The sequence below is a fragment of the Phocoena phocoena genome, chromosome 3 (genome assembly GCF_963924675.1).
Source record: "Phocoena phocoena chromosome 3, mPhoPho1.1, whole genome shotgun sequence".
In the NCBI taxonomy this organism is placed as follows: Eukaryota; Metazoa; Chordata; class Mammalia; order Artiodactyla; family Phocoenidae; genus Phocoena; species Phocoena phocoena.
This window is the reverse complement of record NC_089221.1, coordinates 77,590,051-77,601,516: the sequence shown is the minus strand read 5'-3', so window position 1 is coordinate 77,601,516 and position 11,466 is coordinate 77,590,051. Positions and strand designations below refer to the sequence as shown.

The window sequence follows — 11,466 nt, the reverse complement described above, 5'->3', positions numbered from 1 at the left end:
TCAGGTGATCCAGTAATTGAAGTATCACTGCAGAAATTGGGGCAAAATTCAATTCATATTGCAGAACTCCTTAGTGTGCTTCACTTTCCAATCCCATTGCTCCTCCCCTTGTGCCTCCAAACACACTCTTCCTGCTCACTGCCAGAGTGATTTCAGAGGATTCTGTAACAAGTTCTCAGAGGCCCATTGTGAAGTAACAAAGAATCCCTGCAGTGAGCTGCAGGTTCTGTCCTTGCCTGTGTTCCTGAGTGGAAGGCTGCCATCATCCCTCACTAATGGTAGAGTAGGACAAGCAGTGCCCAGGCCTGTAAGCTTGCCTCGAACTAGGAACCCAAGCAAGAACTCAACATGCCAGTCAAACCTGTTGGGTGGATATGTGGGCAGGTGTTGAAGAACTTCTCTGGAAGAAGTATGCACAGTCTTCCGGTAAAGGGAATATGGGTGTGGAAACTGGGAATTAAATCCCCAAGGTGGGCCCAGTGTTCCATGATCTTTTAAATTATGTTTAGGGGATTTTTAGTTAAGCTTTTTTTTTTAACCCCCTAACTTCTTTTTGTCTTAGTCGAGGGGATCCAGAAAGCAATCATGGTCATTAAAGATAAGTTTAAAGATGAATTCCCTACCGTCCTAAGATTATCACAGTCTAATCAGGTAATGTGATTTTATAACTTTGAAAGGATTATAAAAAGTATATTGTATTTTTAGTACCAATTATTTAATTTGTGATTTTGAGATCAGTATTTTAAGCTTAGGAAAACATTACTTTCACCTCAGAAAAACACCATTTCAACTCTTACTCATTGCGAGGGGTATATGGAAAACAGAAGGACTGTGGACAAGGAAGTGAGGTAGAAAGATAAATAGAGTTTAAGGACAGTCACTCTACCATTAGATTGGAAATCTAGAACTTTCTCATAGATACAATTGCAATGTAGTTGACTTAAGATTTGCTTAATATAAAGTCAGAAAAATATCTAGATGTACTTTAAAATCTGTGGCAATTAAGTCAGTGAAAAAACATAATTGATATGTTATAACAATGGAAAGATAAATATGGCATGGGTGTGTGTTTTAATATGGAAAGAAAATAGTGATATCAATTTAAACAAAGTACATATGCATATGTTTTAAACATCTGTTGCAAAAAGGTTTTAGATATAATATTGGGAGTGGAAGGAGATAGGTAGAGAATCATAAAGACATTTAGTTAGGAAAAACTAACATCTTGTTTAGGGGACACAGGTAACCTGATTTACTCAAAAGTACACAACTCGTTTTTTAAAAATATTTATTTGGCTAAACCAGGTCTTAGTTGGGGCATGTGGGATCTTTGTTGTGGCATGCAGGATCTTTGTTGTGGCATGCGAGATCTTCATTGTGGCACGTGGGATCTTTAGTTGCAGCATGCAAACTCTTAGTTGTGGCATGTGGGGTCTAGTTTCCCGACCAGGGATCGAACCCGGGCCCCCTTGCATTGGAAGCACAGAGTCTTAGCCACTGAACCACCATGGAAGTCCCAAAAGTATGCAACTCTTAATGGGAAAGTGCTGTTTTAGTCATTATGGCCACAGTTAGAATAGAATATGTTGTAAAGTTATATGGTACAGTAACAACTTACTTATCCAGAAATCAGACTTTTGGCAATGTCAACATGAGGAACATAGCTAAAACCTGGAAGTAAACAAAAAAGCGCTGTGAATAACATAGTAATCACAAAGTCTGTATTTTTTTTTTTTTTTTTTTTTTTTTTTTTGCGGTACACGGGCCTCTCACTGTTCTGGCCTCTCCCATTGCAGAGCACAGGCTCCGGACGCGCAGGCTCAGCGGCCATGGCTCACGGGCCCAGCCGCTCCATGGCATGTGGGATCTTCCCAGACCGGGGCACGAACCCGTGTCCCCTGCATCGGCAGGTGGACTCTCAACCACTGTGCCACCAGGGAAGCCCCCACAAAGTCTGTATATTTTATTCCAAAGGAGAGGTAGAGCTACCTTTAGCCATTCATCCAGATAACCAGGCATTAGACACTTAATAAATACTTTGCCTGGAACTGGGAAGAAGGAATACAGAGATTAAACAAGGCAGGGTTCCTTCAGTCAGTGAGCTTAATCTCATGGAGACACAGTCATAAACAAGTAATTGCCATGGAATATGGTAAGAGGCATATACAATTTAGAGGAAGGAATGACTCTACATAGGGTAGTCAGAGAAGACTTCATGGAGGAAAGATGCTTAGACTGGGTCTCAGAGGATGAATAAGGAAAAATATTCCAAAGGAAGCAGTGTCATGCCAATAAAGTATGAATCATCATAGCATGTTTCCAGAATGTTAAGTAAATTTGAAAAAATGGCGTCAGTCGTGGGTCTAGACTTTAGGAATGGGTGATACTGAAATGTAGCTATCTGGATGCACAGTGGTAAGGTGGTATCTAGGTGGTGGCTGGCTAAGTAGGAGAGGATAAGCCTTAAAAGCTCTAGAGGGCAAAATGTATTTTGTCATTCCATATCTTAACCTTGGTGTCTAGTTGCTTCCTCTTTTTGTATTCCCCTAGTCTTAGTATAAATTCTTTTGAAACGTGAGAGATTTTTCTTGGCTATGCTCTGGAGTATTAAGGAAAGAGATGCTTGGTCTAGGATGTAAAATGGTTAAGGCCAGCACAGTAGTGTCAGTAATTATTGAGAAAACCTCAAGGTAAAGCCAAGGAAGCCTAGACCTGGAAAGCCCTGTTGTCCTTCCAAGTTGTGATTCTCCCACCATTGCCAACATTAGAGAAACTGGGTTTTATTTAATCGAAGTTGCAACTTTCTTTACAACTTCCTGCATCTCTTCCTACCCTCTGCATAGCCTCGTTATCACTAGAGCCATAAGTATGCTTTATGTGAAATAGATTGATATTCTGATCCCCAAAGAAATCTAAGTTCCTATTTCCAAATCCCTGAAGTCGTTCACTTATAAGAACTATACCCCACCCAAGTGAAGAATATAAACATAAAGTTACTTTATTTCTCATTTTCAAAACACTTACATTGTTCTTTTTCCACCATTTACTTTGAAGAAAGTGTTGCTGAGATTGGCAGGAAACCTGAGTATTTAGGGGATATTGTAACACATTGAAGTTATTTGCTCTTCAAAAATAAATTATCCAGAAAACAATGCTAATACTCTGTTCTTAACTAGATTATTTTTAAAGGTCAGATTATAAATGTTGTAGATTTTATTATTTCTAGTGTGGTCCATAGTTCCCAAACATACTGAAAAGAATGGTTTTAAGACTACTTAGAGGGCTTTATTAATTGGGTTGTATTTTAAATCTCTAAGTTTTGTGATTGGCATTTAATTTTATTTATTTAGGAAAAAGCCATGTTGCTGGCCTGGAATTAAAAAAAAAAAGATTTAGAGATTTGGTGGGAGTGATGGTGGTGGAATTTTTATAGAGGAATACACCAAGAATACTGGTTATTAAATAGTTCTTCATGGCTAAAGATTTTGAAGGACATTTTTTTTCTGGGGCTGGGGAAAGTTAATTTTAGAATTTTGACTTGAGGTCCTGGCTTCTGAGGTCTTGTACTCTCCACTCCCTCCCTTCCAAGCAGCCCAGACCCCAATACGCTCAGTATCCACATCTTTTAGTAAAAGTAACTTTTTAAGGTTTACACTTGCAAATTGCAAATGATTTCCATATGAGGACTTTAAAATATTAAACTTTTAAATTTGAACGAATGAAAAGATGCATGCTACAATTAGGGAATTAAAATGTTTTAATTCAGATGATCTTTACTTGAATGAGAGAAATCTTTTATGGTAAATAGGGTCAATTTTGTGGGTTTTAATTATGAAAAGTGGTTTGTATTTTATTCTGTAATTTTCTTGCACTTAACTGTATACTACAAAATTGAGGATTGTAGACAGAGCATAACAGAATCCATGCAAAATTTTGGCCTTTACATATGTAGATACATTTTTCTGAATTCTCTATGCTTGCTTTTTTTTTTTAAACATGTGGGACAAAAACTGCTGGTGTTACCAAACCAGGTTTCTTTGTCCGACATGCAGAAAGCCTAATGCTGAGACGCTGAGGTTTGCAGCAGAGAAAGCGTTTATTCAAGAGGCAGCCAAGTGAGGAAACAGGAGAGCAAATCTCTGATCCACCTCCCCAAAGGCAAGGGGCTTGGATTGTTTGTGCATGAAGAGTATAGCGTAGTCAGAGAGGCCCGTGAAGGTGTTTGGAGGCAGGAAAAAGGTGAGGTAATGTCTGCTCTTTGCAGGCATATCTGAGTTACATGCTTCTTCACAGGATGTATGTTCAGAAAATGTGGGTGTTAGCATGATCTGGGGGTGGAACTTTTGGCCCTCAGATGTCAAAAGGTCACCCATTGCACACTTGAGCAGGCTCAGTTGAATGGTCAAGTGGTCTTGACCAGTTTGAACTGGGCAAGATTAGCTCCATGTTTCTGAAGCAGCCATTACTGTAGCGACCCATATGTCAGAGGTGTTATCTATAGGGGGTGGTTAAAGGAGTCTTGTGATATACAGTATTTGTCTAAGCTATGTGAAGCTTGGAAGGTACGCAATTTGCGGGAACAATTAAGGCAAGTTTGATCAGTGGAGGCAGATTACAAGCATAGGGCTTTTTAACAAGACTCTCCCTTATCTGCTGTCCTGTAAGACAAGCTAAAGAATTGCTGTCAGTCGCCAGTTTCTGTTAACCCTATGGGGCACAGGTTCAGAATGAGCTTTTTAACCTTGTGGGGCATGGTTTCACTGGGGATGCACCAGTGATGTCTGGAAATTACTTGTATTGGCATTGGGGTTTCTAAATATAATGAGAGTAGAACTGTAACTAGAGTGTTCTATAATTCAGTTGTATATTTGTCTTTGGTGAGTTGTTTCTTGTGGGACACTATCATTGTGAAAATTCGCAGAGCACGTTGTGCACTGAAATCTTTCTGGGTAGTTTCTAATTTAATATTTGTTATATTTTTCCAATATTTATCTATACTAACTTGTTATATTTTTCTGATATTTTTCATTCATTCACTGAAATGAATATATTTATAGAGCACCCACTATGTACCAGACACTATTCTAGGCACTGGGGAAAGATCAGTGAGCCAGATGGATATAGAACACTGCTGCCGTAAAACTTATGTCCTAAAAAAAAAAACCCAAACTTAAATCCTAGTCAAATAGAAAACCAATAAACAAGGAAAATAAACTACATATTATATTAATGGTAGGTCTTAAGGGGAAGAAAGCATGTAGCAGAGAAAGGATATGAAGTAGGGGTAGGGATAGGGAGAACAATTGATGGGAAAAGTACCTGTGCCCCAAGAGGGTCTTAGTGAGAAAGTGATTCTTGAATTAAGACTTAAAGGAAGTATCTACCTCCTAGAGTAATGAAAATAAAAACAAAAATAAACAAATGGGATCTAATTAACACATTATTAACCCAGAGGATTTTTGCAGAAACTAACGCCTGTGGCCGTAATACGTCTCCCGTCAAAAATGTGTTAAACTTAAAAGCTTTTGCACAGCAAAGGAAACCATAAACAAAACAAAACCCTCAGACTGGGAGAAAATATTTGCAAATGAAGCAACCGACAAGGGATTAATCTCCAAAATATACAAATAGCTCATGTAGCTCAATATCAAAAAAACAAACAACCCAATCAAAAAAGGGGGGAAGATCTAAATAGACATTTCTCCAAAGATGACATACAGATGGCCAAGAAGCACATGGAAAGATGTTCAACATTGCTAATTATTAGAGAAACGCAAGTCAAAACTACAATGAGGTATTACCTCACACCAGTCAAAAAAATCTACAAACAACAAATGCTGGAGAGGGTGTGGAGAAAAGGGAACCCTCCTACAGTGTTGGTGGGAATGTAAACTGGTGCAGCCACTATGGAGAACAGTATGGAGGTTCCTTTAAAAACAAAAAATAGAACTACCATACGACCCAGAAATCCCACTCCTGGGCATATACCCGGAGAAAATCATAATACAAAAAGATACATGCACCCCAGTGTTCATTGCAGCACTATCTACAATAGCCAGAACATGAAAGCAACCTATGTCCATCAACAGAGGAATGGATAAAGAAGATGTGATACATATATACCACATGGAATATTACTTAGCAATAAAAAAAGAACAAAATAATGCCATCTGCAGCAACATGGATGGACGTAGACATTGTCATACTGAGTGAAGTAAGTCAGACACAGAAAGACAAATATATGATATTGCTTATATGTGGAATCTAAAATAAAGGGGGAGTACAATTGAACTTACTTACAAAAATAGAAGTAGAGTCATGGATATAGAAAACAAACTTATGGTTACCAGGGGATAAGGGAGGGAGGAGGGATAAATTGTGAGATTGGGACTGACATATACACACTACTAAATATAAAATAGATAACTAATAGGAACCTACTGTATAGCACAGGGAACTCTACTCAATACTTTGTAATGGCCTATATGGAAAAAGAATCTAAAAAAAAAAAGAGTGGATATATGTATATGTATAACTGATTCACTTTGTACACCTGAAACTAATACATTATAAATCAACTATATTCCAATAAAAATTTAAAAAAGAAAAAGACTTGAAGGAATGAGGGAGCAAACCTTGGCGTCCTTGAGAATCAAATGGCATAGTTAGTTCAAAGTCCCTGAGATGGGAGTATACCTAACAAGTTCAATAAATAATGAAGGAGGAAAAGGGAGAGAAAAAGACTGTGAGGCCAGGGAGGTAAAGAAGAGGCAGCCTTTGTAGGACCTTGTAGACCATTGTATGTACTTTGGCTTTTACACTGAGTGCACCAGGAGGCCACTGAAGTGGTTGAGCAGAAAAGCAAGATCTGATGTGATCTAATTTTTAATTGTGTCTCTTTGGCTGATGTGTTGAGGAACAGAATGAAAGTAGGGAAGGGTGGAAGCAGGGAGGCCATTGATGAGGCTAATTTTCAAGTCTGGAGACGAGATGACAGTGGTATATAAATAAAGTGGACTGAGTGTTGGTACTGGGGCTAGTGAGGAGTGGTCAAATTCTGGGACTATTCAGAGAAAGAACTGAATAAGATTTGCTGACAGGCTGGTTTTATAGATGTACAGTAGTAAAAAGCTGATGTTACTAGAAATTGGAGTTCAGCATTAAAACTGCTGATGATAGAAAAATGGGCATGGCTCTGGAAAAAAGAAAAGTAATGGGGAAAGCAGGATATATATTCAAAGAATGGAGCTCAAATAGAGAAATATGGAGCAGGATTCTTGAATAAATCTGATTAAATGATGCTAAGTTTGTTTTGGCAAATGGTCTTTAAGTACCTTTGTTTATCTCTGAGGTGTTGGTGGTGGTTGGGAGTTGGACTTTCTTTTCTGACATTTGCTGATATGCTGAGATGATGAACATATGACAAAAAATATCATCTGAATTTGCACCCTTTGCCACTGACTCCAGGATGTTTAGGCCAAAGGTCAAAAAATTAAAAAGGGAAAAAGGAGGAAATGAGGACTTCTTAATTTCAGTTCAACATTTAAATTTACACATATGGTTTGGTAGGAAAATACATAGCATAGAGAGTAGACAGAAAGGAAAAGCTGGTACCTCAGAGGGGAACAACCTTTTATTTAAAAATTTTCTGTTAGAGCTAATTTAAAAAAATAACTCATTGAAAGTAAGAGTGAATTGGAACCATCATCATAAACTGGTGACTGTTTATTTAAAAAAGAAGAACGTCTCCTTCTGCATCTTAAGGAATGTAAGTAGCCTTTCCCTGCTGTCACCTTTGTATTCCCAGAGCCACGAAGAACCATTGATGATGCACCCCCAAGCCCAGATTTGGTTTCTAATACACTATTCTTCTTTAAAGCAATAATGGTCTTCTTGGGAACAAATTTATTTCATGTTTTGTGGCAGGGAAAATAAAAGGGGTCAGAAACATATTTTGTTGTTAGAAATAATTCTTTCAGTTATCTAGGAAAGTATCAAAAAAGGAAGGCATTTTAAAAGGGAAATGCAGTCATCATATTGTAACCATTTAAGCATTAAAGGGAAACAAAAATATTAATTAGGAACAAGTTGAGTCTGTTGGAAAAAGCCATAAACTCACGAGGATACTAAAATGAGAAAGATAACACAAAATGCGCTAAAGCATTATTATAATGCACTCGAATTTTTAAAAATATTGTCTATAATAAATGCTGTATTTTGGTGAACACATTATATGAACCTTGCAGGAGAATTTTTATTAATAGATTATTTATTACAAATAGGCTTATTTTTTCTACAGAGATAAAAATTTAGAATTTCTGAAAGAGAGGAAAGTTGAATGGATCAATCTGGTATAATGTTTGGGGGAATGCATCAATACTGGTTAATAGAAATACATGTGTAAAGTCAGTGAATCCAGGCCAACACGTACATATCACTAAGATTTTGTGAAGGAACTCACAAAATCAGAAGAGGGAAACTACAGAATGTTGTTTTGCAACTGAAGAAATGAAGGGTCCCTAAAACACTGAATGACCACATAGACAAGGTTTCACTAAAGGTGGAACTGCACATATCCAACTCCTGTTTGCCCTGGCAATGTGGTCCTCACCTCTGGTTACAAATTATAATGAGAGAAAACACAGTACTGTCGGCCCTTGGTATCCAGGGATTCAACCAACATGTGATTGAAAAAAATTCCAGAAAGTTCCAAAAAGCAAAACTTAAGTTTGTTGATTTACATAGCACTTACATTGTATGAGAGTTTATAAGTAATCTAGAGATGATTTAAAGCATAAAGGAGGATATGCATAGGCTATACGCAAATACTGTGCCATTTTATATAAAGAACTTAAGCATCCACGGATTTTGGTATCTTCAGGGGTTCTGGAACTAACTAATCCACATGGGATGCCTAGGGACAACTGTAAATTGTAATCAGAGGTAAAACCAAACTTATTCCAGCTGCTCCACCTTGAGGAGGAGTTAGGAGGAAGAGTCAGTGCAGCAAAGCATAACATCACAAGAGAAACTGAATCTGTATGTGCAGGAACTTTGGATACTGCAGACAATGTGGTTTCTCTTCAAGGTGTGCATGCAACCAGCTTAGATAATATCAAGTGATTGCACCTGTGTGTTCTTTTCACTTGTTCTACCTACCATGTAACTGCTTGTAAGGATTGCTGTGCTCTAAAGTGGCTTGAAATTATAGCAACTGTAGCAGCCCACAACTTAGTCCATCCTCTACTGTTCTACTGACGAGGAGGGTTGAGACCACAGGTGGGCTACTGGGACTTTTTTGCTAAAGTTAATAGATTAAGCCACGGTAGGGCACCAGGTGTTGCAGAAGTACATCTTCATTGACAGGCTAGAACAGCTTTTGGTTATCTCCACTGACAAATGCTGAAGAGTAAGAGAAGTACTGAAGTTTGATGACAAAAACAGCACTAATAAAATTATGACTTCAGGATAAAAGTTGAGGCATTTAAAATAAATATACAGCATGTTAGCTCTTAACCAAATATATGATGCTTATTGTAGACAAAAAAATCCAAAATATGTTTTGCACTTATATATTTGTACTCAATAATTAAATGAGATTCAAAGTTGCTTCTTTGTGTTATTAACCAACTTTTTCCCCAAGTTATGTACTGAAAAGCCAGAATAGCTCATAAAATTACTTAAATGAAAAATGGAAATTATACTTGTCTGTTGCCTGGAATGCAGTCTAACCTGTGGTTCACTTTCTGCTAGAACAGAGAAAGAACTACATGTCCTGTGTTTTAGAAATGCCAGAAATTTTTCCTGTCAGAGTACTCATAGAAGATTTGAAGTTTTCAGAACTACAAGTTTTGTAAGCTTGTGGATTAGTATATAGGGTTTTTGTTTCATTTTTCTTTAAACAGTACAATGCAGTGTGTATATATGCTGCATGTGCAGGAACTTTGTAAGCTACAAGTTTTGTAAGCTTGTGGATTAGTATATAGGGTTTTTGTTTCATTTTTCTTTAAACAGTACAATGCAGTGTGTATATATGCTATATTTTAACATTAAAAAATTTAAATTGTACATTATGATTATGTATATGTGCTATATTTTATATACGAGGCTGTCCACCCTCACCACTTTTATTCAATGTAGTTTTGGAAGTCCTAGCCACAGCTACCAGAGAAGGAAAAAAAATCAAAGGAATCCAAATTGGAAAGGAAGAACTAAAACTGTCACTGTTTGCAGATGACATGATACTGTACATAGAAAATCCTAAAGATGCCACCAGAAAACTACTAGAGCTCATCAATGAATTTGGTAAAGTTGCAGGATACAAAAGTAATATTTAAAAATCTGTTGCATTTCTATACACTAACAACAGACTATCAGAAAGAGAAGTTAAGGAAACAATCCCATATACCATTGCATCAAAAAGAATAAAATACCTAGGAATAAACCTACCTGTGGAGGCAAAAGACCTGTACTTGGAAAACTATAAGACACTAATGAAAGAAATTGAAGACACACAAACAGATGGAGAGGTATACCATATTCTTGGATTGGAAGAATTAGTATTGTTAAAATGACCATACCACCCAAGGCAATCTGCAGATTCAGTGCAATGCATATCAAAGTATCAATGGCATTTTTCACAGAACTAGAACAAATAATTTTAAAATTTATATGGAAACACAGAAGACCCCAAATATCCAAAGCAATCTTGAGAAAGAAGAACAGACTGGAGGAATCAGGCTGCTGGACTTCAGATTATACTACAAAGCTATATTAATCAAAACAGTATGGTACTGGCACAAAAACAGACACATTGATCAATGGAATGGAATAGAGAGCCCAGAAATAAACCCACACACTTATGGTTAATTAATCTGTGACAAAGGAGGCAAGAATATACAATGGAGAAAGACAGTCTCTTCAATAAGCTGTGCTGGGAAAACTGAACAGCTACTTGTAAAAGAATTAAATTAGAATGTTCTCTAGCACCACATACAAAAATAAACTCAGAATGGATTAAAGACCTAAATGTAAGACTGGATACTATAAAATTCCTGGAGGAAAACGTAGGCAGAACACTCTTTGACATAAATAGCAGCAATATTTTTTTTGATCCATCTCCTAAAAAGCAAAAATAAACAAATGGGACCTAATTATACTTAAAATCTTTTATACAGCAAAGGAAACCATTGACTAAACAAAAAGACAACGTACTGAATGGGAGAAGATATTTGCAAATGATATGACTGGTAAGAGGTAATGTCCAACATATATAAACAGCTCATACAACTCAACATTTAAAAATACAACAACCTGCTTAAAAAATTGGCAGAAGAGCTGAACAGACATTTTTCTAAAGAGGAAATACAGATTGCCAACAGGCACATGAAAAGATGCTCAACATTGCTAATCATCAGGGAAATGCAAATCAGAACCACAATGAGATATCATCTCATACCTGTCAGA

The 11,466-nt window shown here is 37.0% G+C and overlaps 1 protein-coding gene across 1 annotated transcript in view; it reads left to right on the top strand.

Moving 5' to 3' along the window:
- The first annotated feature begins 234 nt into the window (after window positions 1–234).
- The window catches only part of SPATA9 (spermatogenesis associated 9), a 29,523-nt gene continuing 18,291 nt past the window's right edge, over window positions 235–11,466 (top strand). The window contains exons 1-2 of the mRNA XM_065874840.1: window positions 235–409; window positions 563–651. Of these exons, the coding sequence (XP_065730912.1) occupies window positions 349–409; window positions 563–651 (150 nt within the window). The 5' untranslated portion in view covers window positions 235–348. The remainder of the gene's footprint in view (window positions 410–562; window positions 652–11,466) is intronic.